Raw genomic sequence first — 24,858 nt, 5'->3', positions numbered from 1 at the left:
GGGAAAGATGTGTCAAATATAAAATACCATCCATGGATAAGTGATGAATGAGGCTTTGTCCAGGAAGCACCGGTCCAGCTTAGCTCCAATGCACAGTCTGTATAGGATCTCCAGGGAACTTGTGATTCTTCTTGTCAAGCAGACACGAGGCTTAGGCTTAACGGTTATTCAGTAAAGTGTGTTACCACACTCTTAGAATTTTTTAGTCCACTAACTCAATGCAGTTTGAATCTGCTTTCCCTCACCCCCTGTAGATGGGTTAGGTTTGCTGAATGATTTTAGGGGTTTAGCTCACAGCCAACGTGAAGATCACTTTCTATGGTAGCGTTACCTTTACTGAAGTGTCCAACCTAGCGTGTTCAACAGTGTTAGAGCAAGGTATTTTGGAGATTCTTCTTTATTTAAAAGAAGTTTTCTTTAGTTGGATGTTGCCTTAATAGAAGTGTGCTTCTAAAATGCTTAAAAATAAATGTTGGTGGGGTTCTTTTTGCAGGGCTCTCGGTGCTCCTCAGATGCTAACATGCTTGGAGAGATGATGTTTGGCTCCGTGGCTATGAGCTATAAGGGCTCCACACTGAAAATTCACCAGATCCGGTAAGGTTAACTTTTTACTGCTGGTCTTTTCAGAAGACTTACTCCTTAATGTTAAAATGCACTAGATTGAATGCCACAAGTGCAAAGTAAAAGGAATTTCTGGGTTTGCTTTAAAGTTATTCTGATGTCACTTTTGACACATGAGGCTGTTGGGTCATATTTAGGTCTATAAAATCTTGGAGGGTTGTGGAACGGAAAGGAAAGCCTGTCTTGGCACTGTGCTTCTGACTGACGTCTTCCTTTTTGTCCTCTAGCTCACCTCCTCAGCTCATGCTCAGCAAGGTTTTCACAGCTCGCACTGGAAGCAGCATCTATGGCAGCCTGAATACGTGAGTCTATTACGAAAAGTGTCTATTGCACATAAGCAGATGAATGTAAGAACACAGAAAACCTTTTTTTGGACCTTCCAGATTCTTTCTCTTAAAAAATAACTTCTTGTTCCCTGATCTGCTCCATCCTGTCACTAGTGTCCTCACCTTTCCCTTGCAGTTGTCTTCACCTCAGTTTGCTTTAAGCGGATGAATGAACCATTCCTTTAATGCTGATATGGTGAAGCTTGATACTGTAAGGTACAAAGTACCTGCAGCCGCCAAAGTAGAAGGGATGAGGGCAGAACACTGGAGTTGGGGAATTCAGTCCAAGATGAAGAAACAGGTGTCACAAAAATATCTGCCTTCAGAGGGTTCAGTGTTTATTTTTCTGTGTATTAATTGGACCACCTGAGAACATGGCTTAGGCTATGAAAGCTTTTTCTAGTGGAAGCTTATGTTCTTATCTTGTCCATTCCGTCCGGGCTATAATGAAGTAACGCTGTATTCCACTGAGATGCAAATCACTGGTTTTGTTGTATGTTTTCTGTCTGTACAGGTTGCAGGACAGTCTTGAGTTCATTAATCAAGACAGCAATACATTAAAGCCTGACCACAGTACAATTATGAATGGACTTCTTGGCAATATAGGTAATTACAAAGAGATTTTCTTTCTTGGTATCTTTGAGTAGTCATAGATTCTAGAATATGAAAATCTTCTAAACAGTATTAAATAAAGAAAAAAGAAAAGAGAAGCTAAAGACGTAGCAGAAAATTAATGTTTGTGGGGTTTGGAGGAAAACAAATTGGACAGTTCAAGGAATTAGCAGTTGTTCGATGTATACAGCTGTATATGTGTATATGAAATACATAATAGAAATACCTAGATATACTTAAGTTCAAATACAGAAAATGTTGGAAAATGACAGTCTGCAGAACTTTCCAAGCACTGTATCTGAGATCAGGCAAGGCTGATTCTGCCTGGCTCAGGTCCCCGGCTTTATTTTCGTTAATAATTTTCGTTCAGTTCTGTGCTCTGGCCACCTGAGCACATGTGGCCGTGTGTTTCATGCGTGCACAGTTGCGCTGGAGTTTTTGATCAGAGTAGATGGACTATCTCTTTGTTCTCCTTTTTCTCTCTCTGTCCAACCATGGAGCCTAAGCAGTTTGGAAAAACCATCTGGCATCTTTGATTCCCAGCCTTTGTGGAAGTGATGTGGGTGAAGCCTCTGTGAGTGTTCAGTTACAGAAAGGGGGGAAGGTCTTGGCTTTTCCCCATGGGAACGGTCAAGCTGGTGGCAAAGGTGCTGTACTTTAGAGCTGGCTTGTCCAGTGTAGCAGCCTGATGAGCTCTTCAGCACGTTCTCCCTTACACTTGGTTTGGATTGTGGACTTTCCAAGCAAACGTCTGTTGTTGTAGTTGGAATAAGGGGCTTCTTTTTACATGTGCTTTCCAGAAGACTCCTATATGTAAAACACACTTTTCTAGTGTTGGAAGTAAGGAGTGAATTTGATGACTTTGTTACTTTAACTGGGTTTCTGGCTTTGACACGGTCCTAATTCTTGTTGAGTGTGTTTACTTCTCTTCTCCACGCTGACTTTGATAAGGCTACACATAAGCATGGGCTTAAATACTTTTCAAGCCCAGAAGCTGTATACCTTATTAAAATCATTCCCAATAGTCCATTTATAAGGGAAGCCAATTAAAGCTGTAAGAGCCTACTATATATTAAATGCTTCCTGAATTTACTAAGTCAGCAAAGTTAAAAAGATGCATTTTTCTCAATATTGAGTATCCCTTTAAGACTTCAACAGCGATTTTTCACAGTGAACGAGGTGCCCAAACTAAGAGGCTGGAACTCACTTCATTTACTTTTAGAGTTTTGTTGGTTTGTGCTTGGCTTAACGGTTTGCTCTGTCACCGGTGTGATCTAAACTGCAACTCCAAATACAAATAATGCAGCTATTAGGCGTGGACTCAATGTGATTTAGGTGTAGCTGGTGCCACACGTCCGTCTGTGTCCGGCTCTACAGTGAGGGTGACTTCCGCACTGGGCAGAGACGATAACTGCCCCGGGAGCAGGCCTGGAGGTGAAGGCACCTCTTGTTGCATGCAAGGGCATGCAGCAAGGAGCAAGGAGATGGCCTGCTGGAAGGGGATGCTGAGAGTTTTTTGGTAGTTGAGCTGCACAGGTTTTCAGCGGGTTTGACAGTGTTTGTTTACAGTTCCCGTTTCAGCGCAGAGGGAACCCTGGGTAAAGGGAGGTAAAGAAGTTAATCTGTAACTGCACATTTCTGACAACTTTGCTCACCACCAAAGGCTGCTCCTGACTCACTGGCTCTCACCAGCCTATGAGAGGAGGAGGGTCAATGTGTTTTGGTTAGGAACTATTTACAAGCTGCTTTTTTTAGATATGCTGGTTGGAAAAACAAACCAAACCAGCAGCGCTGATCCTTTCCTTTAATGAGTGAAGGTGTAAAAGAATGGAAGAGGGCTTTCCTGGGGTGCAGGCTTCATGTTTTGTATTATCTGAAAACTTTGAGTGAGCAGTAGCTTCAAATTTAGGAGAGGGACTGGCAATTAACTCATTAAAAATAGCCATGCATTTTTCCTGGCTCTGTGTACAGTAAATACACTCTCCTTGGTATAGCTACAACCCAGTATTATTTTTAAAGTGGACTACTAAGGCTGCTAACATTTCTACGTGATCATTTCACTGGACTGATGCACTGGCTGTTCTCAGAACAGCTACTTCAGCCTGTAATTTGCAGTTGGTTCTACTGAGATGAATTTCTGCCTGCCTTCTCCCCCTTCCTCCCCGGGGTCTTCAGTGACAGTGTTCCTCAGCCGCCACACCAGTGTGGATGTTAAAACAAACATTGTACTCTACAATGAATCTCCTGTTTGTGATCAAGTTAGGCTTTGAGCCTGCATAAATTAATCATTTTTCAACTAAATAAGAAAAAAACCCACCCTTGGAGAGAAACCCCATCCTTGTATGGGAGACAGTGTTAAGCTGGGACTATTATTTTAATTCTATAAATGCTACATAGTTCAACTGTAAGACATATCCTTGAATCAACGTTGTTGTTAGGCGTAAGAGCTGTTCTCCTGCATACGTTAGTCTGCATTTATGTTGGCTTATATCTTCTCCCGGCCCTGGCCCCCTCCCTGCAGACTGTTCTGCTTTACTAACCTCATTCTTTCATGTGTATTTTACGTTTTGCCATGTAGGTCTTTCACAGCTTTGCAGCCCTAGGCGGGCATTCTCAGAGCAAGGTCCGCTCCGCCTGATCCGGAGCGCCTCTTTCTTTGCAGGTTTGCAGTGTGCTGTGTGCTGTGCTGTGTGGTTAGTCTAGCTGGTGTGACAGAACGGTGTGGATTGGTAGTTCAGCCCTGGAAATAAGATTTGTATTATTTTAAAAAATGTTTTAGCAGTACCAGATGGACAGTGATGTCTGCTCTCTTACCTTTTCGGATACATGTTTTAAATTCCCGGAGGACAGCGGGCATTTTAATAGTCCACTTTGGTGTTGATTGGTTGTGTTGTTTTGTTTTGGAAGCTTATATATTTAATTGGTGGATTTCTGGAAATAATATTTCACAATAATGTTGAGCTATTTTGATCTGGGCTTGTTTCAACCAAAGTGTAAAAACCAAAGTCAACCTGGGTTCATTTAAAATGGACACTTCTTACTTTTAGTGACTGGGTCTTATTTCCATGGCTGAGTAGCTTTGATTTCACACACATCTGTAAAATACATCACATTTAAAGACTATTGAGCCTGAGACACTTCTGATCTTGTGGATATGCAGACTGTGAATCTGGACAGCTTATGGCTTAGTTGAACAACCAATGCACTTCCCACAATTTAAAAAAGTATTTATTTTCCTCAAGACAGCATTATAAAAATCCTTTTAAAATTACAACTTGTGAAAAAGCTGGTACATGAATGAAGTCATGTTTATATTGGGTTTTGGTGGATTGTTTTGTCTATGCACTGTGTACTACCTATGTGACCAGCATCCCTTGAGTACATTAAAATTTCATTGAAAAATATCTGTGTAAGAAACAAAACGTACTAGCTTTAGTTTGTACTAAGAGGTTCACGGACTCCAGACAAAATACACGCGAGCTTTTCAGCTAAGTGTTTTGGCTTGTTCAGCTAAGCAGCCTTTCTTGGTGATGGCCTTGTGCAGTGCCGTTGATCTGAATTAATGAGCATGTTTTTGTTTCATTAATTACATGGAGATCTGCAAACAAGAAAGGAACTGTATATTCCCCTGCTAATTGGTATTCCTCGTTTTACAGTTCATAGCAACCCTATGGATATGCCTGGGAGGGAGCAGAACGAGGACAGAGACAGCGGTATAGCAAGATCTGGTAATGGCAGTTCCGTGTGTTAACCCTGTAGACTCCAAAAATACTCAGTTGTATTTGTCCTGGAGATGTCGAGACATCATCAAATAGCTTTTCCTGTGCTGAAGCGTGATCTGTTTTGTCATATATAATCATTAATGCATACCTATATGTATAGATACGAGTGCTGTAGGCATCAGGGGTATTGCATTAGGAGCCTTGCAGAGCTAATCTGAACAGCAGCGCCATTTATTAAAGCATGCTGCAAATGAGCAAGCCAAATTAAACAGTGAAATGAGTTTGCAGCATTTCTGAATGATACTTCTTGCCATCTCCTTTCCAAATTGAAGAGGACTGTAATGTTAAAGCATGACTTTGCCTCCATAGTACCCCTCTTCTCCTCCCAGATTCAGAATATTGGGCGCTTAAGGTTAGGATTGGAAAGGCTGTTAAGGGATGTGATTAACGTTACTCCTTTCCACAAAGAATTTATTTCCCGACACTCAAGGCTGATAAGCAAGGTACAGCCTGCGTGTTGCCTATTATATAAAGCTGCAGGACTGTCCCGCCCTTGCAGTGCTTGTGTATCTTGTTAATGTTGTTATTAACTGATTTTTAGATGAGAAACACAGATACGCAAAAGAGGAGGCACTTGAGAAGCAACACCAGTTTGTCTTGAGGGGTTTTGTTTAGTTGCTGGTGTTATTTTCCAAATGGTCTTTCTTCTGGAGAGATTTTTATTTATTCCTCTTATTATTGCAGCATCTCTTAGCAGTCTGCTCATCACTCCGTTTCCATCTCCGGGCTCATCGTTCAACAAAAGCTGTGCTAGCAGTTACCAGCGGCGTTGGCGTCGCAGCCAGACTACCAGCTTGGAGAATGGGGTCTTCCCTCGATGGTGAGCTGGAATGAAAATGCTCGTTGCTGCCCATAAAATTTCCACCATTGTCAGCTTGATTCTGCTCTCACATATGTACATCTGCTCTCGCTCTTGCTTTCTGTGGGGTATTTACGTAAGTGTGAGTCAGGCTGCACTTCGATGCCTGATCTTTTTTAGTCTCTGTTTTCTTCATGGCATTCTTTGTTTTGCACTGACTAAAAAGCCTTCAGCAAAATGTAAACCTGTAGGCTGTACTTTTGAGGATAAGAAGCCCTAAAATCCTACACAAAACACAAATTCCTGGCAGAGATAGAAGAGGACTAGAATATAATACTCTAATCCCACAAACGCTTTTAATCTGCTTTCAGCTGTTGTGATGCAGGATCAGTTAATGGTTGCTTGTAAAAAATTGCAACGTGGTTGTTATCAAAGGTGATGATTTGACAGCATATGCAAACAAAAGATGTTTGTTGAAGTTAAATTCAAGAACTGAATTACACAGGAAACCAAGGCACAACTTCAAGCGGTGGATTACATTAACTTTCTATTTTTTCCATGCTTCAAGGTCCATGGATGAAAGCTTTAACTTGTCAGATGACAGCTCTGGTCCTAGCCCAGGAATTGTTAGGAAGAAAAAGATAGCAATTGGAGTTATTTTCTCACTCTCAAGAGATGAAGATGAAAACAACAAATTTAATGAGTTCTTCTTCTCACACTTTCCTCTTTTTGAGAGTCACATGAACAAACTGAAGAGTGCAATAGAACAGGTAAACACAGTCTCTTTTGATTCTTGCACCTGTATTGCTGTGTGTTGCCCCCAGCTGTGTCAGATTTAATTCCTAGCTCTTGTTACGAGTTTACAAAAGTGGGATCAACTTGCTGTTGGGGACTGGAATTGCACCAGAGAAGAGCTTTGCTCCACAACATATTTGATGGTGTTTCTTATAGCTGGCAAAAGCACAACAGAGTGAGGCCAGAGCGTTACGCTGCAGGGACTGCTGAGAGCTGCAACAGTCGCTGGGCTGTGTGAGCTCCCAGCACACCCTGGATCAGCCAAGGCAGAAAGGTGCTTTTAGGGCCTCCTTTGCCTCCCTGTTTCAGCTGTATCAGAGTCCAGTGGATCGCAGGGAGAGAACGTGTCTGGAGGCTATTCCAGATTGTAAATGACCGTTGAGCTTTTTATTTCCGTGTTTTGGTTTTTATACCTCCTGATTCTGATGTGTAGGAAATTTTCAAAGATCAATGTTTCAAATACGCGGTTAGATTTGCTTCACATCTCACTTCTAGGAAACACTTGGTGGTTACTTTGCCACTGCAGTGAAAACTTTGAGCCCTTTTATGCCTTGAATGATGAAAAGCACAGAAGCAGTCGAGTACGAATGCATGTGCCTCACCTATCGTTCCTCAGATACGAAAGCTGGCGCTCGTACCATCGTTTTATCACTTAAAAAAAATTATTTGCATGACTAGTTGCATGAAAGATAAAGTCAAACACATGACTTTCCTTTCCATTTTCTGTGCTTCTGTAGCTATGTGTTACTTATCTGTTTAATGATTGTTTTCAAGGCTATGAAAATGAGTCGTAGATCAGCTGATGCCAGTCAGCGGAGTTTGGCATATAACAGAATTGTTGATGCCCTTAATGAATTCAGGTGAGCACTTTGTCTCATATCTTCTGTGGCTGTTTCTTCAAATTAACTCAAGTCTGTTTTAGAAGCATCTTCTTAGCTATAATGTCTAAAGTCTTCTGTAAAAATAAGTACAATAAAGGTATTGGTGACAGCAAGCCATTATAATCTGTGGGTTTAGATTTTGCTAAGTGTGTGTAACCATCAGGGCTTGGTGTGAACAGGACATACATGATCAAGGTTTTCTGTGCTTTCTGTCGTAATGAAGCTCCCAGCAGCCTCTTAATTTGTCTTTTATAGTGTGTCGAGAGAGGGAAGAAAGATTTGCAAAGCCCTGTTAGGGAAATCCTCCTCCAGCATATATTTTCCTGATGTGTGAGCAAAGCAAGACCTTTACCCTGCTCCAAGTTCTGCTCTAAAGGTGTTTCCGATAACCAGCTACTAAGGAGGACTATCTTTTTTGCACAGTAAAATGCAGTGCTGTAATCTCCTGCTATCAGTACCTGCAGAGCGTCCCTATTCAACGGTTAACGTACAAAGTAACGCAGATAAGCGCATCCCTGGCATTTAACTGTATTTTCTTCCCATAGTTTAAGTCACAGGAAGAGAATTAAGATGAAATCCATCTGTTTCAAGTGATTCATCTCCTCTCAGATGGGAGTGGCAGGGTGCTTCCTTTTACAACCTCTGTAGAGCTACTTTTTAAAGGCATTACAGAAGACAGTGCTCCGATGTTGTAAAAAGAAAATCCTGACATCAGGATGTATTTTACTGAACAGTGAAAGATCCTGAGGGCTTACTCGTTTTTCTGTAATTCCACTTACAGCCTGAATGCCGTGGATTAGGTGGTGTTACAGGATGAGGGCACAGTATATTTTATTTATTCTTATTTAGACCTTCACTCCCGGGCAGTGGCGAGGGAGGGCAGAGGATGTGTTTGGTAGGGACAGGAGGCAGGGAGGAGAGAGCACGTGGCCCTGCGGTGAGAGGTGGATGGGATAAGCGGTGCCAAGAGAGGGAGCAGAAGGGAGCTCGTGACTGCTGGGAGCTGAGACAAGTTTGGCAGCTCTGAGCAGCCACCGCGGTTCCTCTGCTCCCTCAGCTCTGCTCTGCCTCTCCCTGTCCCCACTGAGAGCCATTTCTTTGCCTTCCCGCCCCCTGATCATGCCAGCTCCCCAGCTGCTTTCCCCAAATTTCCCCTCAGACATTCCCCCTCAAGATACATTCAGCGGACTTTGCCCATTCTCCTTTGTCCTTCCAAGTTAAACAGTTCCAGAGTGGTGGGGAGGGGCGCGTATCCCGAGTTGAACGTAGCAAAAATAACCCTGGAAATGCAGGGTGGCTTTTTCCTCCTTGGAGGGAAGCTCGGTGGTGCTGAGCTGGGATGGGACGAGGAAGGCTGCTCTGGTCGAGCGAGGAGGAAAGCTCTGTCCCAGCAGTCAGGATGGGCACTCTCCTCGCTGGAGCCGCTGTCAGATGCGGTGGTTCACATGACACGGCCGTTGCGTAACCAGCACTGGAAGCGTGTGTCTAACTACCAGCTTTATGCAGAGGTTTCCATGGCGATATAAATATTACCCTTTAATAGTGTAACGAGGTAAATTAAATCCAGTTTAATTTCATACAGATGAATTTCCTGGGGCAGCACACTTTGGCAATTCTCCGGTTTGGGGTTGTTTGGGGTTTTTTTGAGCGTGTTCAGAGGTGTGCAGCAGCCGGTGCCCCCAGCCCAGGCTGGTTCTGCAGGTGGGCAAGGTCCTCGTGCCTCTGCGGTGTCTCGGAGCGGCCGTGTGTGCTGGCATCAAGAAAACATTTCTGTAACAAGCAAGAGCCGCTTGCTTCTCAAAGCAGTGCGGTATGTGTCTAGTAAGAAAAAAAATCATATTCAAATACTGAAGGCTGGATGCAAAGATGCTTTGGCACAGGTTCAACAAACCCATTTAGGCCACTATTATCTCTTTAGGCGTCTGCTTTTCCACTGAAGTCACGGGAAAGTCAGGAGCCAGAGTCCTCTGGTGAACCTGAGACTTGTGTTGATTCCTGCCCTCTTAGCAAATTCTGCTGGAGGGAAGAAAGGTGCTGACTTTACAGTGGGTTGGTGTTGCTAAAACGTAATCCTGTGCTGGTTTAACTCATTGCAGTCTTTCTCTGGTTTGGTTTTGTTGGGTTGGTTTGTTGGTTTTTTTTGAAGGAGGATTTTTTGGGTGGTTATTTTTTGGGTTTTTTTGTTTGTTTTGGGGGTTTTTCTGTTTGTTTGTTTGTTTTAACCCCAGACTTTCAGAGGTTCTCAAGCATAGCCAATGTGATCAGAATATCCTCAGATCTCTGGGGCATGGGGAACAGGCTGCACGCTGCCATGCCGATCGGGGAAGGGAGGAGGGAGTATGGTGGTTATTACTGTAGCTGCCCGCCACCCATATGTCCCCCTCTGCAGGGAAGGTGCTGTGGTTGTAGATCAGCCTGCAAGCAGGGTTATTGTAAAGGAGCTGGCTGCAGGGTCAGCCAGGCATTTATTTACCTGCCTGTAGGGAGGGGTAGCGAAGGGAGAGAAAAGACGACAGGAAAACAGACCCCTTCCTTTGCTTCTGTCGTCCCTTCCTGGGAAAAGCGAAGCTGCTTTCTCTGAAAGGCCTAGGCTGCTTCTGCAGAGTGACACTGTTGATCCATTTGCCATCAGTTTGGTGCCCAGCTCCAGGCCTACCCTTGCATTGTTATTCACTTTACAGCAATTTTTAATTTTCTAAAGCACTGATGGATTTAGCTATTAACACTTGACTTAGAGGCTTAAAACTCTCTGGATGTCAGCTGTGCAGACACATGACTTGTGAAATAAGCTACTGTACTTGCATAAACATTTCGACTGCCCCGGTCCCTGAGGCCAGTGCAGCACATTGATAATACAGATTATGCATCTGACTAATACCTGGGTGGCGAATACGCAGATTGGCAGGGAAACACTGAGCGCAAGGCCTAGGGAAACACCTCTCTCCTTTCTGGCAGCCAAATTTGATCCGATTTTATGGCAGTAATTTTTAAGCAGCTTATGCTGCTGTGAGCTGAGTAGTGCATTTTGCTCAGCAGTGCAGGTTGGCCCTTGTGCCAGCATGGGCTCCCTGCATGGGGGAGCCCCTGCTCGTGCACTCATTGCAGAAATTATTGCCTTCGTTTTCCTTTTCCTTTTTAAGGAAAAATCATCTTTGGAAGCAAGGAATGAGGATAATAATCTTTGGGTAACAAGGAATGAGGATAATAATCTTTGGAAGGAAGGAATGAGGATGTGAATTAAGCTTTATAAACCACTGACACTTTTTGGTTTTTGAAACAATCCATAAAGAGGTGCCAAGCTTTGCATCTCTTATATATTTATACTCTTAAATATAAACTCTGCATCTCTTACATTTATACTGCAACTCTAAAATCGCAGAGCAGCTCCCCAGGATGGTGGCTGAGGGTCAGAAGCGTTTCCCTCGAAGAGGAAGGGGCTGCAGAAGGATGCTCATCTGGTTTGTACAGCACCAGGGGAAAGATGTCTCGGGCTGGTACTAAACTCCAGGACAAAGGCTGGGGAGGTTTGCGGGTGTTTTTGGGTGAAGGTGGAGCAGGAAGCAGCTCAACACCTGACCCGTGGCCATGCTGTGTGGTTCGTCTGCAAGCAGCAGGGCCGCTCTCCTCGCTGCCATCTGTGCCCGCAGAGCAGACAAACCCCAGAGGGTTTGCAGGAGGGGTCGTGCTCAGGTCTTCGTTTTCGTTTGGCTGAGCCGTGTTTTGTTTGGTTTCATGCCACTGTTTGACACAAAGGTGTTTCCTGAGGGGCTACCCTGGACCCCTGCACCCATCGCTGGTGCCGAGGTGCCCATAAGCTTCAGGCTGAAGTTCAGCCTCCCAGAAGCATTTCTAAATATAAACCATTTAAAACGTACTGGAGCTCTCAAAGGAGCAGAGTCTCTCATTAACTGAACTTTCCCTTGCACGCTGCTGCAGGATGCTGGTGTGCGTGGGGGACGGAGGGCGGAGGAGAGGGGAGGAGAGGAGAGGAGAGGAGAGGAGAGGGGGCTGCTTGCTGCAGATGGCTGAGAGGGCTCGATTTGATTGTTAGTGGTGGTTATTTTTTAAATCCATTTAACTTCCCTGTAGTGTTTTGAGTTTTTTTTGTTGTTGTTGGGGTGGTTTTTTTGTTGTTTTTGTTCTTTAATAAGGGAGAGATTTCCCTGCGCGTTTGCAGAGCTGGAAAGCAGTTAATCCTTGCCCTTGGTCTGTGTGGCATTGCTGCCTGCGCTGGCGTGGAGGGTTCCCTGCTCTGCAGTCACATGCCTGCTGGCCGCCGGCCAGGGCAATCTGATCGCTCTCCGAGGAAACACTATCGGTTGCAGATGCAGCCAGGGTTACCAGAATAGTAAATAACAAATCACAAGACTCGGTCTATCTTTTCAACGAAAACAAATATTTTAATATGTTGGTTTTAGTATGGAAGTCGTTTCTTTTTCTTTCAAAACAACTGAGCTGCAAGAGGCTTGGCTTGGGTTAGTTTGCATATGAAAGAGAAACAAGCTGTATTTTACCTTATGTTGTTCGATTTAGCTTCAGCTTCTAAGATCAGCTGTGTCTGGGGGGTGTAAGTGTTGAAACTTGTTCTGAGCTTTGAAACATCAAAATTTGAGTCCCTGGGCTTGGGATTTCTCCCTTTCTTTCCTCTTTAACACCCACTTCAGTTAATAGGAAGCAAACAGAAAGCTTTCCCTTAATAATCCCACCTCTACTTCCAACTCGCTACTGCCAAGGCAGGAAACCCCGGTACCCCAGGAGTGCTGCACTGCCAGAGACCCCCAGTTCCTCCCACGGTGCAGCAGTGCCCCCAGCTCCATGCCCTACTCATGTGTAACCTGGCAGGACCGTTGTGCCCAGGGCTGTGATCAGTCTGTGCCTCCTCCCGAGAGAGGACCAGCACCAGGGGTTACCATAGAGCAGCTCCGGGGCTGCTCTGAACTGACCCAGCAAACAGCACGTCCTCCGAGTGCCACGGGTCTGGTGGGTGCAAAGGTAGCTTGACATTCCCCGCATCTGAAAATCTAAACTTTGAGGAAGACAGGGTTGATTTTGACTGGATTTTCCATTTAATGAAAACTGGCAGAAAAAATAAGGCAGAAAACGTCACTGCCCCCTTTGCACCTTTTCTTCTTGAGCAGTCCTGGTGACTTCGGCACAGTGCACCATCACCTCTGCTGCCCTTTGGGGTCTTGTCACCACACAGCTGCTTTCTTCTCTGCCAAATAACCAGAGAAAAATCCCTTCCTCCCCTGAGCACCCCTGATACCAGCACTGTTGTGCTGCTCTGCTGCTGACGTGCCAGGCTCTCGCTTCCTAGGGACTTTCACTTTAAACACTAAACCACGGAAGATTTGGCAGCTGCTGCTCGACTGTTTGCCTGCCTGACATGCACAGCCATTGCTTTATTTCTGGAAGTGTCTATAATTTAGACCAACATATCCAGAGAAGATCTTTATAAATCAGGGATGGTACTAGGGATAATGGGATAATGTAAATCTTTGTCTTGTAAAACAAAGATGTCTCTTAGAAGAAGTAGTGCATTGGGTGCGGACAAACCTGAATTGATCAGTCATTTCTTTTGTTGTTTTAGTTGTTTTCTTCAGGCTACATTTTTACTGTGATGAAAATACAGGTTCCCAGAGTGTCATAATGTAGGCATTGTACTTGAAACTATGATTTGGTTTAGATTTTAGAGGAGTTTAACAGTAATCTGAGAGGTTTTAATCTGGTGTTTTACTGCAGAGCCAGAGTTCTAGTCATACATTTACTGTCCTCCGTGAAGTCAGAAAGGATGTGGGTAGGTGCGTAATCCTTGAAACCATGGGGTAACTTTGACTGTCATACGCTGTATTTAAGGCTGAAGAAGTGACCTGGTCCCCTGCTCTACGAATCCACACTTTGGTGGGGTTGGTGTGCAGATATACCAGTTTTTTAAAGCAAGGAGGGAGTTACGGTGTTCTTGTAAGTCAGATCCACATAAACTTGCCCTAGCCATTAATCAAGCAGAACTATGGAGGATTCACGTGTTTTGAATGAAATGGAGAGAAAGCTGGGAGATAACACCACCAAAAAAACCATTCTGTTCTCCTGCATTTGGAACAGGGCAGCTCTTGAGTTCTGACAGTGACTGCTGCCATGCTTGGGATCAGTTCGGGTGGATGCATGAAGAATCTGTGGGGCTTACCTCTCTGAGGTGGAAGGGTGAATTCACACTATTTGATGAACAGCGTGGTTTGCATAACGGTTAATGAGAAAAATTTTGTTTCTGGTAGAAACAACTGCTGGAATGAAATGTTGCAGTAAATCCTTGAGTAGGGAACTCTGCCTTTTCTCTGCCTTTTCTGCTTCTTTAATCATCTGGATTTTTTCGTTTTGTTTTCTAGAACAACTATTTGCAATCTCTACACCATGCCGCGGATTGGGGAGCCTGTCTGGCTTACTATGATGTCAGGGACACCAGAGAAGAACCAGCTTTGCCATCGCTTCATGAAGGAATTCACTTTCTTGATGGAAAACGCTTCTAAAAACCAGTATGGTGGATTTTAGTTTTAAATTACATACGTGTTTATGCCTTTGTATTTCAAACCAATTTTTGAATCTGTTTTTAAAACCCAGGTAGTCAAAGAATCAAAAGGCCATCCACAAATACCTTCTTTTTAAAACAAAAAAGAAATAAGGAAGTATCTCATTACATGCCTGCTTCTCCTCTAAGTCTTGGTACAGGCTAAACATTTGAAACACGTCCATAGGAAGTGCGTGATGGGCGTGTGTGTCTAGAAGGGGGTGAACATACCTTATGAAATGCATTAATCTACCCTTCAAAATCAGTTATCATACGATGGGCAAGGTTAGACATTCAGTAGGAGCCGTGTCTGTAGTACTGTCTGACCACAAGTTGCTCTTAAACCTGACTTCTGTGAAATGCCACTGAAGAAATGGTGTGCTTCCTTAGTACTTGCCTGTCTGCCCTCTGGACAAAGCCAGAAGTGAGCGGTTGTTAAAAACTGCGAAGGAGAATGCTCTTGATAAACTCGGGAGGACCTGGTAAATTTACTCTTTTGTCAACACTTCATCCTCTTTCCCCAGGGTATGAACAGGGGAAGTTTTTAAAGCATTTGGCTCCATTGAAGTCCTAAAACGAGCACGAACACGTGAGGCTTGAGTGGGAATGGCACTGACAGACCAGCTGTTAGCTCCGGGGAAGCTGCTCTCTGCGGGGTGGGGAAGGGGCTGCTGCTCACCATCTTCCAGCTTTGCCACCAGCTTTGTTATCTTTTCTCTCCCTGAGATGAGAGGGTGGCAATTGGCGGTCAGCGTGGGCCACCTTCGCCTGCCCTGGTGCGATGGGAGAAAGCTCAGGGAGTTGTGAGGCATTCAAATGTATTTTCCTAAAATAAGTTTCTGCTGCAGTGGAAGGTTTTTCCTGGGATTAGCCTCTCTGGTCCCTGCCAGTCTAAGTCCTATACATCTTGTTTACATTTACATGTTTGGGTCATTTGGTCATTTGCTTTATTTTAAATATAGTAAGATTTACACTGATGGAAGCAAGAAGAAAATCAAGCTCCATATCCTTTTCAATTCAGTTTTAAATCTCTCTTCCTCCTTTAGCTGTTGAAGACAGGAGGAAATGGGGCTGAACATGAACTGATGGTTGTCAACTATCCAAATAGCGTTATTTTGAGGCGCAGTGACGTTTTCCTGTTTTCTTTTCTGGGCACCTGAGCTGCTGTGGTGGCCACCAGCACCATCTGTCGGCATCGCAGGAGTGTCCTGAGCTGTGCTCTGCATGCTCCTCCTGCCAGGAAAGGGGACTGAGAAGGGAAGCCTTCCCTCCATGGAGCAAAACCCATGCTATCACTACTATAAATCAGATAGTTCACAGTTTTCAGAAGGGCTTTTTGCCTTACTTGCTTAGCTAATAAAAACTGTTTTGCTGGTGTAAGGAGACAGTCTTTCTGGCAGAGCTGTCTTTCTCTTATTGGTGGTACTGCAGAACTCTGTGGGAGTGGCTATTTTGGAAAGAAGAAAAAGCAGCCATACGTGCTTAAGTTGCATAATGGTTCGATGAAGGAACATGGCACCTAGCTCTTTGACAGGTTTCGTAGCAGTAGCCTTCCTTCTCATCAATAGTCAGAGATCTTAAGGGTTCGGGATCTTCTGGGAGCACAGAGGCCACACAGTACCGCTGTTTTCTTACAGTGAACAAAGTAAGTTGGTTTTGAGATGTTTTACAACATAAAGCTTGCGAAATAGGAAGTCTCATAATTATTGCCAAACAGAGGAACTGCGATGCCTCAAGTCTACAATGCTTCATTTTCATTTAAATGTGTGTCCTAAAAAAGACAGACTTGCAGCGGTGGGATGGAGGGTACAGCCCTCCCTTCTCTCCCCAGAGAACCAAGACTGAAGGGACGATCTCTGCTGACTTTGTTAGGTTGTTTCTGCAGTCCTTGATCCATGTAGACTGTAGAACTGCTGTCAGTTGAACATCCTGAGTGTGCACCTGGCGAAAAAATGATGTTGAGCATTTTGGTTTCAGGTTTTTACCAGCTTTACTGACTGCAGTCCTGACCAACCACCTGGCCTGGGTCCCTACCGTCATGCCGAATGGCCAGCCGCCTATAAGAATCTTCCTGGAAAAGCATTCTTCCCAGAGCGTGGACATGCTGGCCAAAACCCATCCGTACAACCCGCTCTGGGCACAGCTCGGTATGTGGCAAACATCTAAACCATTTAACAGCTTTACTTCACGGGTATGCGCACAGTGGTTTTTATGGATGCTTGTTACTTCCCTCCTCAAATTAATTTTTTTAAACTATTATTCAAAATCACAGAATCACAGAACATTAGGAGTTGGAAGGGACCTCGAAAGATCACCCACTCCAACCCCTGCCAGAGCAGGATCACCCAGACCAGGTCACACAGGAAGGCGTCCAGGCGGGTTTTGAATGTCTGCAGAGAAGGAGACTCCACAACCTCTCTGGGCAGCCTGTTCAGTGCTCTGTCACCCTCACTGAGAAGAAGTTTTTCCTCATGTTCAGGTTGAACCTCCTATGCTCCAGCTTGCTCCCATTGCCCCTTGTCCTGTCATTGGACATCACAGAGAAGAGCCTGGCTCCTTCCTCCTGACACTCGCCCTTTACAAATTTATAACCATGAATGAGGTCACCCCTCAGTCTCCTCTTCCCCAAGCTAAAGAGACCCAGCTCCCTCAGCCGCTCCTCATAAGGGAGAGATAAAATAAGACAAAAGTGTGTATTTCAAGCTTAGAGGTGGTCACTGTTTTGTTTTTGGATTTTTTTAACATGTGGTATAGTTTCCTAAGGCATTATCAATTATAAAATGGCAGCCAAAAAAGTAAAGCCCTCTTTAGTCATCTACGGCAGGTCTCTTAAGGTCAGCTGCCCTGATGATGATGGAGGATTCCAGTCCTCCTCTGGTCCTCTCTCTATAAGGAAAAAACAGTTTATATTTTTTTGGGATGCTGTATTAGTAAGCCTGGTTTTGGAAAGAACAAATCAAGGAAATCCATCTTTTGATGAGAAATGAACATACTCTCAATACAACAGGCAGAGGAGTGACACACTAGGGGATCTCAGGACTAGGCAACCCCTGCGTAAGGTCTCAAAGTCGACAGAGTAGCTGGGCATACAGTCTTCTAATTGCTGAGCAGAAAAGAGGAGATCAGCTTCCTGCTCTCTGGTCAGGTTGTCCTGCTCTGCATGCAAACTCCTATGGGATTTGGTTAAGGAAGGGAAAGGGTCGCTTTGTGAGGTTGCCCTATTCTGGTATAGGCAGGAATGGCCAGGGACTGAGCCAGCACTGTGCCCACGTGGCCAGAAAAGCCAACGGCATCTTGGCCTGCATTAAAAACAGTGTGACCAGCAGGTCCAGGGAGGTGATCATCCCCCTGTACTCGGCACTGGTGTTGCCGCACCTCGAGTGCTGTGTTCAGTTCTGGGCCCCTCACTATAAGAAGGATGTTGAGATTCTGGAGCGTGTTCAGAGAAGAGCCACAAGGATGGGGAGGGCTCTGGAGAACAAGCCTGATGAGGAGCGGCTGAGGGAACTGGGCTTGTTTAGCCTGGAGAAGAGAAGGCTGAGGGGAGACCTCATCACCACCTACAACTGCCTCAAGGGAGGTTGTAGAGAGGTGGGTGCTGGTCTCTTCTCCCAGGTGATGGGGGATAGAACAAGGGGAAACGGCACCAAGCTGTGCCAAGGGAAGTTCAGGTTGGAGATAAGGAGGAAGTTCTTTACTGAGAGGGTTGTCAGAAGCTGGAACAGGCTGCCCAGGGAGGTGGTGGAGTCACCATCCCTGGATGTGTTTAAAGAGCGGGTAGACGAGGTACTTAGGGATATGGTTTAGGGGGTAGACAGGAGCGGTTGGACGTGATGATCTCAGAGGTGTTTTCCAACCGAGCGATTCTGTGATTCTGTGAAGGCTTGGATTTCAGAGCTCATGGAACTCAAAGGATCCCCTGGGATTAGGTTGGATCCCTTCTCCCCCCATCCTTGCACTCATGCAGTGCCCTGGTACTTCCAGAACAACACATGCATAGGCACTTCCCCAGGTGAACCAGGAGTGCAGTCAAAACGACCCACCCGAGCCATAGTAGAGCTCAAGGGGAGGGAAGAGGAGGTTGGCTTCAGCTGCGCACCCTCCACTGTCCCGTTTTGCCCTCATGCTTGGAATAGGTTTGCTTCTCCTTGCAGCTTTCTTGTGGTAGGTGAAAGTTCAGCCTGGTTTCCAGACTGTCCAGGGTAATTCAGAGCAGATGCCTCCTCTTTCCCATGGCTATATAAGGAGCCCAGGAGATAAGCCTCCAAACCTCGGGACTGAAGTTTGGTGATGTGAATACTCCCTAATACATGAGATCAGATGGCTCCCTGAGCAGCGTGTCACCTTACATGGGATACCAGCAGCGTCTTTGGGATTCTCTGTATTGAAAACAAAATACTAGCATAGTTGTCCTCACTCTTCCACTTTAGTATTTTCCTGTTGTAGACCTGGCCTTTGAAAACTGGCCGCAACAGTTGTCCGTTAGCAGAAGAATTTATTTTAAAGATGCAAAATAATTGTCTGTTTTCTTTCCTATTCTAGGGGACCTGTATGGAGCTATTGGATCACCTGTGAGATTAGCGAAAACAGTTGTGGTTGGCAAAAGGCATGACCTGGTACAGAGATTGCTTTATTTCCTTACTTACTTCATCAGATGCTCTGAACTTCAAGAGACGCATCTGCTAGAAAATGGGGAAGATGAAGCCATTGTCATGCCTGGAACTGTAATAACTACCACGCTGGAGAAAGGAGAAGTAGAAGAATCCGAGTATGTGCTTGTCACAATGCACAAGAACAGGGGCAACTTGCTACCCACGGAGTCTGAAGAAATGAGAACTTCTAACTGTAGCTGTAAATATTGCAAATGTCCCATTTCCCTCGCCCAAAACATAGAAGGTGTCTCGCTGCAAGAGAGAGCAGATGCGCAAAACACTCCCAAGGTAGAGCTGGAAACCTCTTCAGATGAGAACAGAACTGTTGTTCCTGATGATTGCCAGGAAGATGCTGATGATGTTAAGCAACCGAGACCCTGCCTGGACACAAAACTAGAGACTGTGGTGTGCACAGGGTCGGCTTCACCAGAAAAACGTGTGGTGACGGAATCCGGTTTGGAGCCAACAGCGAACGCATGGAGGAACGAGGACTCGCTGGAACTGGGCAACCAGGCAGTCGGCGTAACAAGGTCACCCGGTATCGCTGTGGAAAAGAAGCCGCCAGACAAGCTCTTCTGCGATGCGTTTCCTTGCAGCGCTGCCGAAGCTCAGACAAAGGTGACTTTCCTCATCGGAGATTCTATGTCACCTGATTCAGACATTGAACTTAGAAGTCAGGCAGTAGTGGAACAAATTGCTAGGCATCACAGCCCGCCAGCGACGGAGGAAGGAGTGTCTGCTGATCAGAACTGTGAAGCTAAACAAACTGTTGAGGACCAAAATAGAGACTGTGGGACAGCTGAACCCTTCCCTCAAGTTGCTAGCGAGCATCAGAGCTGGAATCCAAATCCATACAACACGGAGAGCATGAGTCTGTTTGATGAGTATTTTACTGACGACAGTTCAATTGAAACCCGGACTATTGATGATATTCCAGGGCAAGCAGCTACAGACCTCCTTGCTCACAACAGTAGTTTAGAGTTTTCTAAAAAGCTGTGTACAAAGACTAGCAAACCACCTAGCGAATTTTGTAAATTTATGGACTCTGTTCGGCAAGAGACCTTGAAAAACTGCTTTAATGAGCAGGACCAAAGAGAGAACATCTCTATTCGTGTCCCCCATGGGGACAGAGAAAACGCAGAGAAAAAGGTCGCTCCGGGAATTGATTGGGACATTCCAAGAAACGAGAGTTCAGATAGTGCCCTGGGTGACAGCGAAAGTGAGGATACAGGTCATGATCTCAATAGACCAAGCGGTAACTATTACGGAGGAGAGCAAGAAGACTGGGCAGAAGAATATGAGATTCCTTTCCCTGGGTAAGTACTATTCAGCAGTAAGAGAGCCTAGAAAAGATACAGCCTCTTCTCATGTCACATGTTTGGAGGAATGTTGCCTAACTTGGCATCAGTGCTTCAAAAAACCTCTCTTGAGCTTGGTCGTTGTAAAAGAATACAGAGAGATCAGCGATCTGGAGAAAATACTAATTGTGCATGGTGATCTTGGCTCATACCCTTTTCTTCCACAATGATCTGACTGCAAATCTGACTTCAAACTCTCTTTTTAAAAAGGGCTTGAATGGAAGCTAGGAAATAGGACAAATGTGAGAACGCAGCCTCTCTGGAAGCTGCATTTGGTGTTTACTGTTGTACATCTCTTTGTTTTGCCTTTCTTACAGGTCAAAATTAGTTGAAGTGAACTCTGTCCAGCCCAGTATTGCCAATTTTGGAAGATCCTTACTAGGTGGCTACTGTTCATCTTACGTCCCTGACTTTGTTTTGCAAGGAATTGGAAGTGATGAAAAGCTGAGGCACTGTTTGGTGTCAGATTTGTCTCATGCTGTGCAGGTAATTAAGCTATATTTGGTGAATGTATTTGTCACAGTATTAAGGCAAATGTTTTTGAATGTACAAACCTGCTGGAAGTGGAAATATTTACTGTCGCAGCTCTCTTCAGGTTTCTCCAGTCCCAGGTTGGCAATTTTTTCTCCTCTCTTAATTAACTTATCTGAAAAATGTGGTTATTTCACTGGAAATCTGGAGCACAGAAACTTCGATTCCCACGGAAGCCAGCTGAGGGGCTCGTGCCCTTGGGAAGACAGATCTCTGTGCTAAGCTGTAGAGAAATCCCCCTCTCCTGTAGGCATGGCAGCCTGCTGGTGGGTGCATGCCCACAGGGTGGAATGGTGTGAAACGAGACCGAACGCTAGTGGTGCTGTGCATCCCATCCTGGACACGGGGTCTTGCTGCAGTGCTTGTGCAGAAGCTCCCTTTGCTCCCTCCTCTTCCTGAGCACATCTAACCAACGAGCTGGTGCTGCTTGGGGGCAGAACGTGTTCTCTGCGGTGAATGCTCAGCATTTTGAGGACATTCCTCCTTTTTTAGGATTGTAGTCAAAGTGTCCGATAGTGCCAGCTTTCTCAGAAAAGGAGAAACTAATATGAAGATAATTGTCCTAAGGGGAGTCCCACTTCTCATGTGTGCTGGAAATCATCTCCCTTCCACAGAAGCTTTGCCCTGGGTGAACTGGGACGTGACTGGGAAGTGTGGCATTTCCTACCCCTTCTGTAGTGCCCAGGAGAGGAGTGGAAAGCGAGCTGTCACTGAAGAGCAGGACTCTGCTCCCCTTCAGTTTATTCCTAAGGGAATGGGGAAAGACCCACACCCAGACAGGGGGAGCAGGCAGCTTCTCTGAGCACTCCCCTGGGAGCCTTCAAAATGTCCCCTTCCTCCACACCTCTCGAGTTAACATGCATCACACCTCACCCAGACAGCACAGCTGCCCTTCCTGCGGCCGCTTCCCACCTTACTGTCCCCTTCCCTTGTGCCCAACCTTGCGGGGGAAAATTTGCTCCCTGCATGGCTGTTCCAGGGGCTGTTTTAAGCCATCGTGTTCTAAGCCAAATGTTTAAGCCATTTCTGAGGTAGCTGCTGCTATGAAACACATATATCTGAAATACAGCCTAATAGTGGTGCGTGTTTCTCGGCAGACTTAACCTTCAGTTGCAGAAGTCAAAGACTGAGAGGATTCGAAAGGGCCAAGAAAGATGTTGTATACTTATCTTCAAGTGTAAGATAACTATAATAACATAATACACTAAACTAACTGCATCCTAGCCCTGTATGAAGTCCCTGTGTGACTCTGGGAAGAGGTGCTTCCTAACAGTCCAGCCTCAAAAAATATACTGGGGAAGGACAGCAAGGTACCCAACTACCCCCCTTGTAAAGCCTCCATGACTTTAGAGAGGTGAAACGCAAGTTGGAAGGAACGGAGGAGCTGGGCACAGGTTCATATCTGTAATTCTCAAGCTGCAATGATTTGTAAACAACTTCTACTTTTTCATGTCACAGTCAAATTCTGGATCCTTCCCAGAGGAAGAAGAGGGGCTGGAAGAGGGGGTGGTTTGTTTTGTAAAAAGCTCATTAATGACACTCGCTCCAAAATGCATTTATCATTCTCCTGGGGAGAAAGGCTGGGATCTGACTCCCTCTGCTGGGCCCTTCCATAAAGGGAAACCAGTGACAACCGGAGATAAAACCAACCTCTTCAACACAGCCCTTCTGAACAGCAACTTGGGCTTTTGGCACTTTCAAGGGTATAAAATATACTTTAGATATGTCAGAACTCTTTATATCAAATACCAACTGATATCATTGTCAGCCAATGACACTCTTGCAAGCCTAGAAGAAAATGTAAAATAGCGACTCTCCTTCTATGGCAGTGCCTTGCTTACAATGAAGCTCTGTTGTTAATAGACGGAGCGCAGCGCTAGCACGTGTCACGGTGTTTTAGATGAAGCAGTGTCTGGGATGCTCTCCAGGATGGCGGTGTTGTGTGAAAAGACCGTTGTCATTTGCCGTTCTCAGGGCTCTGCTCTTCGTTTCTTTGTTTCTAGCATCCTGTTCTGGATGAACCCATTGCAGAAGCCGTCTGCATTATTGCAGACACGGACAAATGGACGGTGCAAGTGGCCAGTAGCCAGAGACGAATGATTGATAATAAGCTGGGAAAAGAAGTGTTAGTCTCGAGTCTCGTCTCCAACCTGCTCCATTCCACTCTTCAGCTTTACAAACATAATTTATCTCCAAACTTTGTAAGTATGAATGACAATTGAGAGAGCAATACTTTTAAAGTATCCTTTCACTTTATAGGTTAAAGGGGTGGTAAGGTTCTGCCTAGTTTATTTCTTCATAACCGCAATTTTAGCAGCCAGTGCATCCCCCAGTGCAGCTGTTTGAGCTGTCCACTTAAATGCTACTCTGTAGTCAAGACAGCTGTCTCTTAAGTTCTGATTTAACATGCAGTCAAAGGCTTCTGCTTGAAAGCAGTAGCCTTGTCAGTGAGTTTCTTACTCACTGTTCACCTGGACGCGGCCAAGGAAGAGGCAGTGGACGTCTGGGGTCTGTGCTGTTCTGCTCTGAGGCTGGCCACGGTTTGGGTATCGCGCTGTCTCCTCCCTGACACAACTCCTTTTCCTTTCTAGTGTGTGATGCACCTGGAAGATCGGCTGCAGGAGCTCTATTTCAAAAGCAAGATGCTGTCCGAGTATCTCAAGGGCCAGATGAGAGTTCACGTCAAGGAGCTGGGCGTGGTGCTGGGGTACGATCACAGACTTCCTCTGAGCAATGCTCTCTGGGTTTCCTGGTGCCAAATCTTCTGCCCGGGCTTGTTCTAAGCACAGCAAAATGGATTCCTAAATGGGACTGGAGCCGTGGTGTGGCATAAATCACCCATGGCCACAGGCTTCTCCTTAGCCATTGCTTGATCCCAAGGATCCCCCAGCCTTTCGCTCTTCCCTCCAGGCAGGAAGATGGGCTCAGTGCTCCAGACCTTATCAGACTCCTTCCTTAGTTGGTCAGTCATCACTGAACAACATGGGGCACCTGATTCCTCCAGGTTGACTTTCCCTATGTGGCAGAAAACACCCTCTGGGTCACGTAAGGCACATAATACCTCTCTGTGGGTGTGGGGCACAGGCCGAGAAGCTATTTAAGGGGTGTTTATAGGAAGGCTCCGAGTATCTTTTTCTGCAGAGGAGCACAGGGTGAGCAGGGAGGCAGACAGAGCACGTGTGGAGCTGGAGTTGGGGGAGCAGCTGCACCAGGGTGAGCTGCAGCACGGTGCCAGGGCTCCCTTGGTCGCTGCAGAAGGAGTTTAACCTCATCCTCGGCTCCTGTGCTTTGTCTCCCAACTATTGCTTCCCTTTACTTCAAGGGGAGGGAGGAATCTGCTGGTTTTCCTCCCTCCATCTACTTTCTCATCAGTTTGTTGACCCTGTGAACAAAAGAACCAACATGCAGCTAAGAGCTAAGGCAGGGTGATCTTTGAAGCAATGCTGTGACCCAGTGTGCAGCCCCGCTGGCAGCGCTGCGCTGGGAGACAAGAGCAGTTGGCCTCAGCTCTGCTGGAGGGGTGTCCCGCACATGTGTGCTCCCAGCCCAAACACTCAGGCTTGAGGGGGCAATGTGGTTCCTACCGCACGTGTTAGCCCAGCTACGTGTCAGGTTAGATTAAATGTGACTCCTCTGCTTCCTTTTAGGATCGAATCCAGCGACCTCCCTTTACTGGCAGCTGTAGCGAGCACTCACTCTCCGTATGTTGCCCAGATACTACTTTAAAATGCCAGAGGCCGCCGACATGGACTTTTTTCCCCTTCTGGAAACAAAGTGGAAGACAACTTGTTCTGGCTCCTTTCTCTCTGAAGCAACTAAAACAAACTGCTCGCTGAGCTGCAGCACCTCCATATATGACTGCACGTTGTGCAAACAGTTGGAGACGTTTCCTCTCCCACTTGGTCATTTATAAAGAAGCATAAAGAAAGGAAAAAACAA

General features: G+C 45.6%; 1 protein-coding gene across 1 annotated transcript in view; it reads left to right on the top strand.

Annotated features, from left to right (window-relative positions):
* The window catches only part of FNIP1 (folliculin interacting protein 1), a gene marked incomplete at its 5' end in the record, with an annotated part of 37,361 nt that extends 12,716 nt beyond the window's left edge, over positions 1 to 24,645 (top strand). Inside the window, 15 exons of the mRNA XM_010186474.1 lie at positions 494 to 594; positions 849 to 923; positions 1,462 to 1,553; positions 4,138 to 4,221; positions 5,216 to 5,287; positions 6,026 to 6,161; positions 6,709 to 6,910; positions 7,710 to 7,795; positions 14,200 to 14,346; positions 16,356 to 16,525; positions 18,921 to 20,346; positions 20,706 to 20,874; positions 22,923 to 23,120; positions 23,511 to 23,626; positions 24,567 to 24,645. Coding sequence (XP_010184776.1) covers positions 494 to 594; positions 849 to 923; positions 1,462 to 1,553; positions 4,138 to 4,221; positions 5,216 to 5,287; positions 6,026 to 6,161; positions 6,709 to 6,910; positions 7,710 to 7,795; positions 14,200 to 14,346; positions 16,356 to 16,525; positions 18,921 to 20,346; positions 20,706 to 20,874; positions 22,923 to 23,120; positions 23,511 to 23,626; positions 24,567 to 24,645 — 3,153 coding nt within the window. The remainder of the gene's footprint in view (positions 1 to 493; positions 595 to 848; positions 924 to 1,461; positions 1,554 to 4,137; positions 4,222 to 5,215; positions 5,288 to 6,025; positions 6,162 to 6,708; positions 6,911 to 7,709; positions 7,796 to 14,199; positions 14,347 to 16,355; positions 16,526 to 18,920; positions 20,347 to 20,705; positions 20,875 to 22,922; positions 23,121 to 23,510; positions 23,627 to 24,566) is intronic.
* Positions 24,646 to 24,858: the final 213 nt, after the last annotated feature.

The sequence above is a fragment of the Mesitornis unicolor genome, unplaced genomic scaffold, assembly GCF_000695765.1.
Source record: "Mesitornis unicolor isolate BGI_N332 unplaced genomic scaffold, ASM69576v1 scaffold27900, whole genome shotgun sequence".
Lineage (NCBI taxonomy): Eukaryota > Metazoa > Chordata > Aves > Mesitornithiformes > Mesitornithidae > Mesitornis > Mesitornis unicolor.
This window is presented reverse-complemented; position numbering and strand designations above follow the sequence as displayed.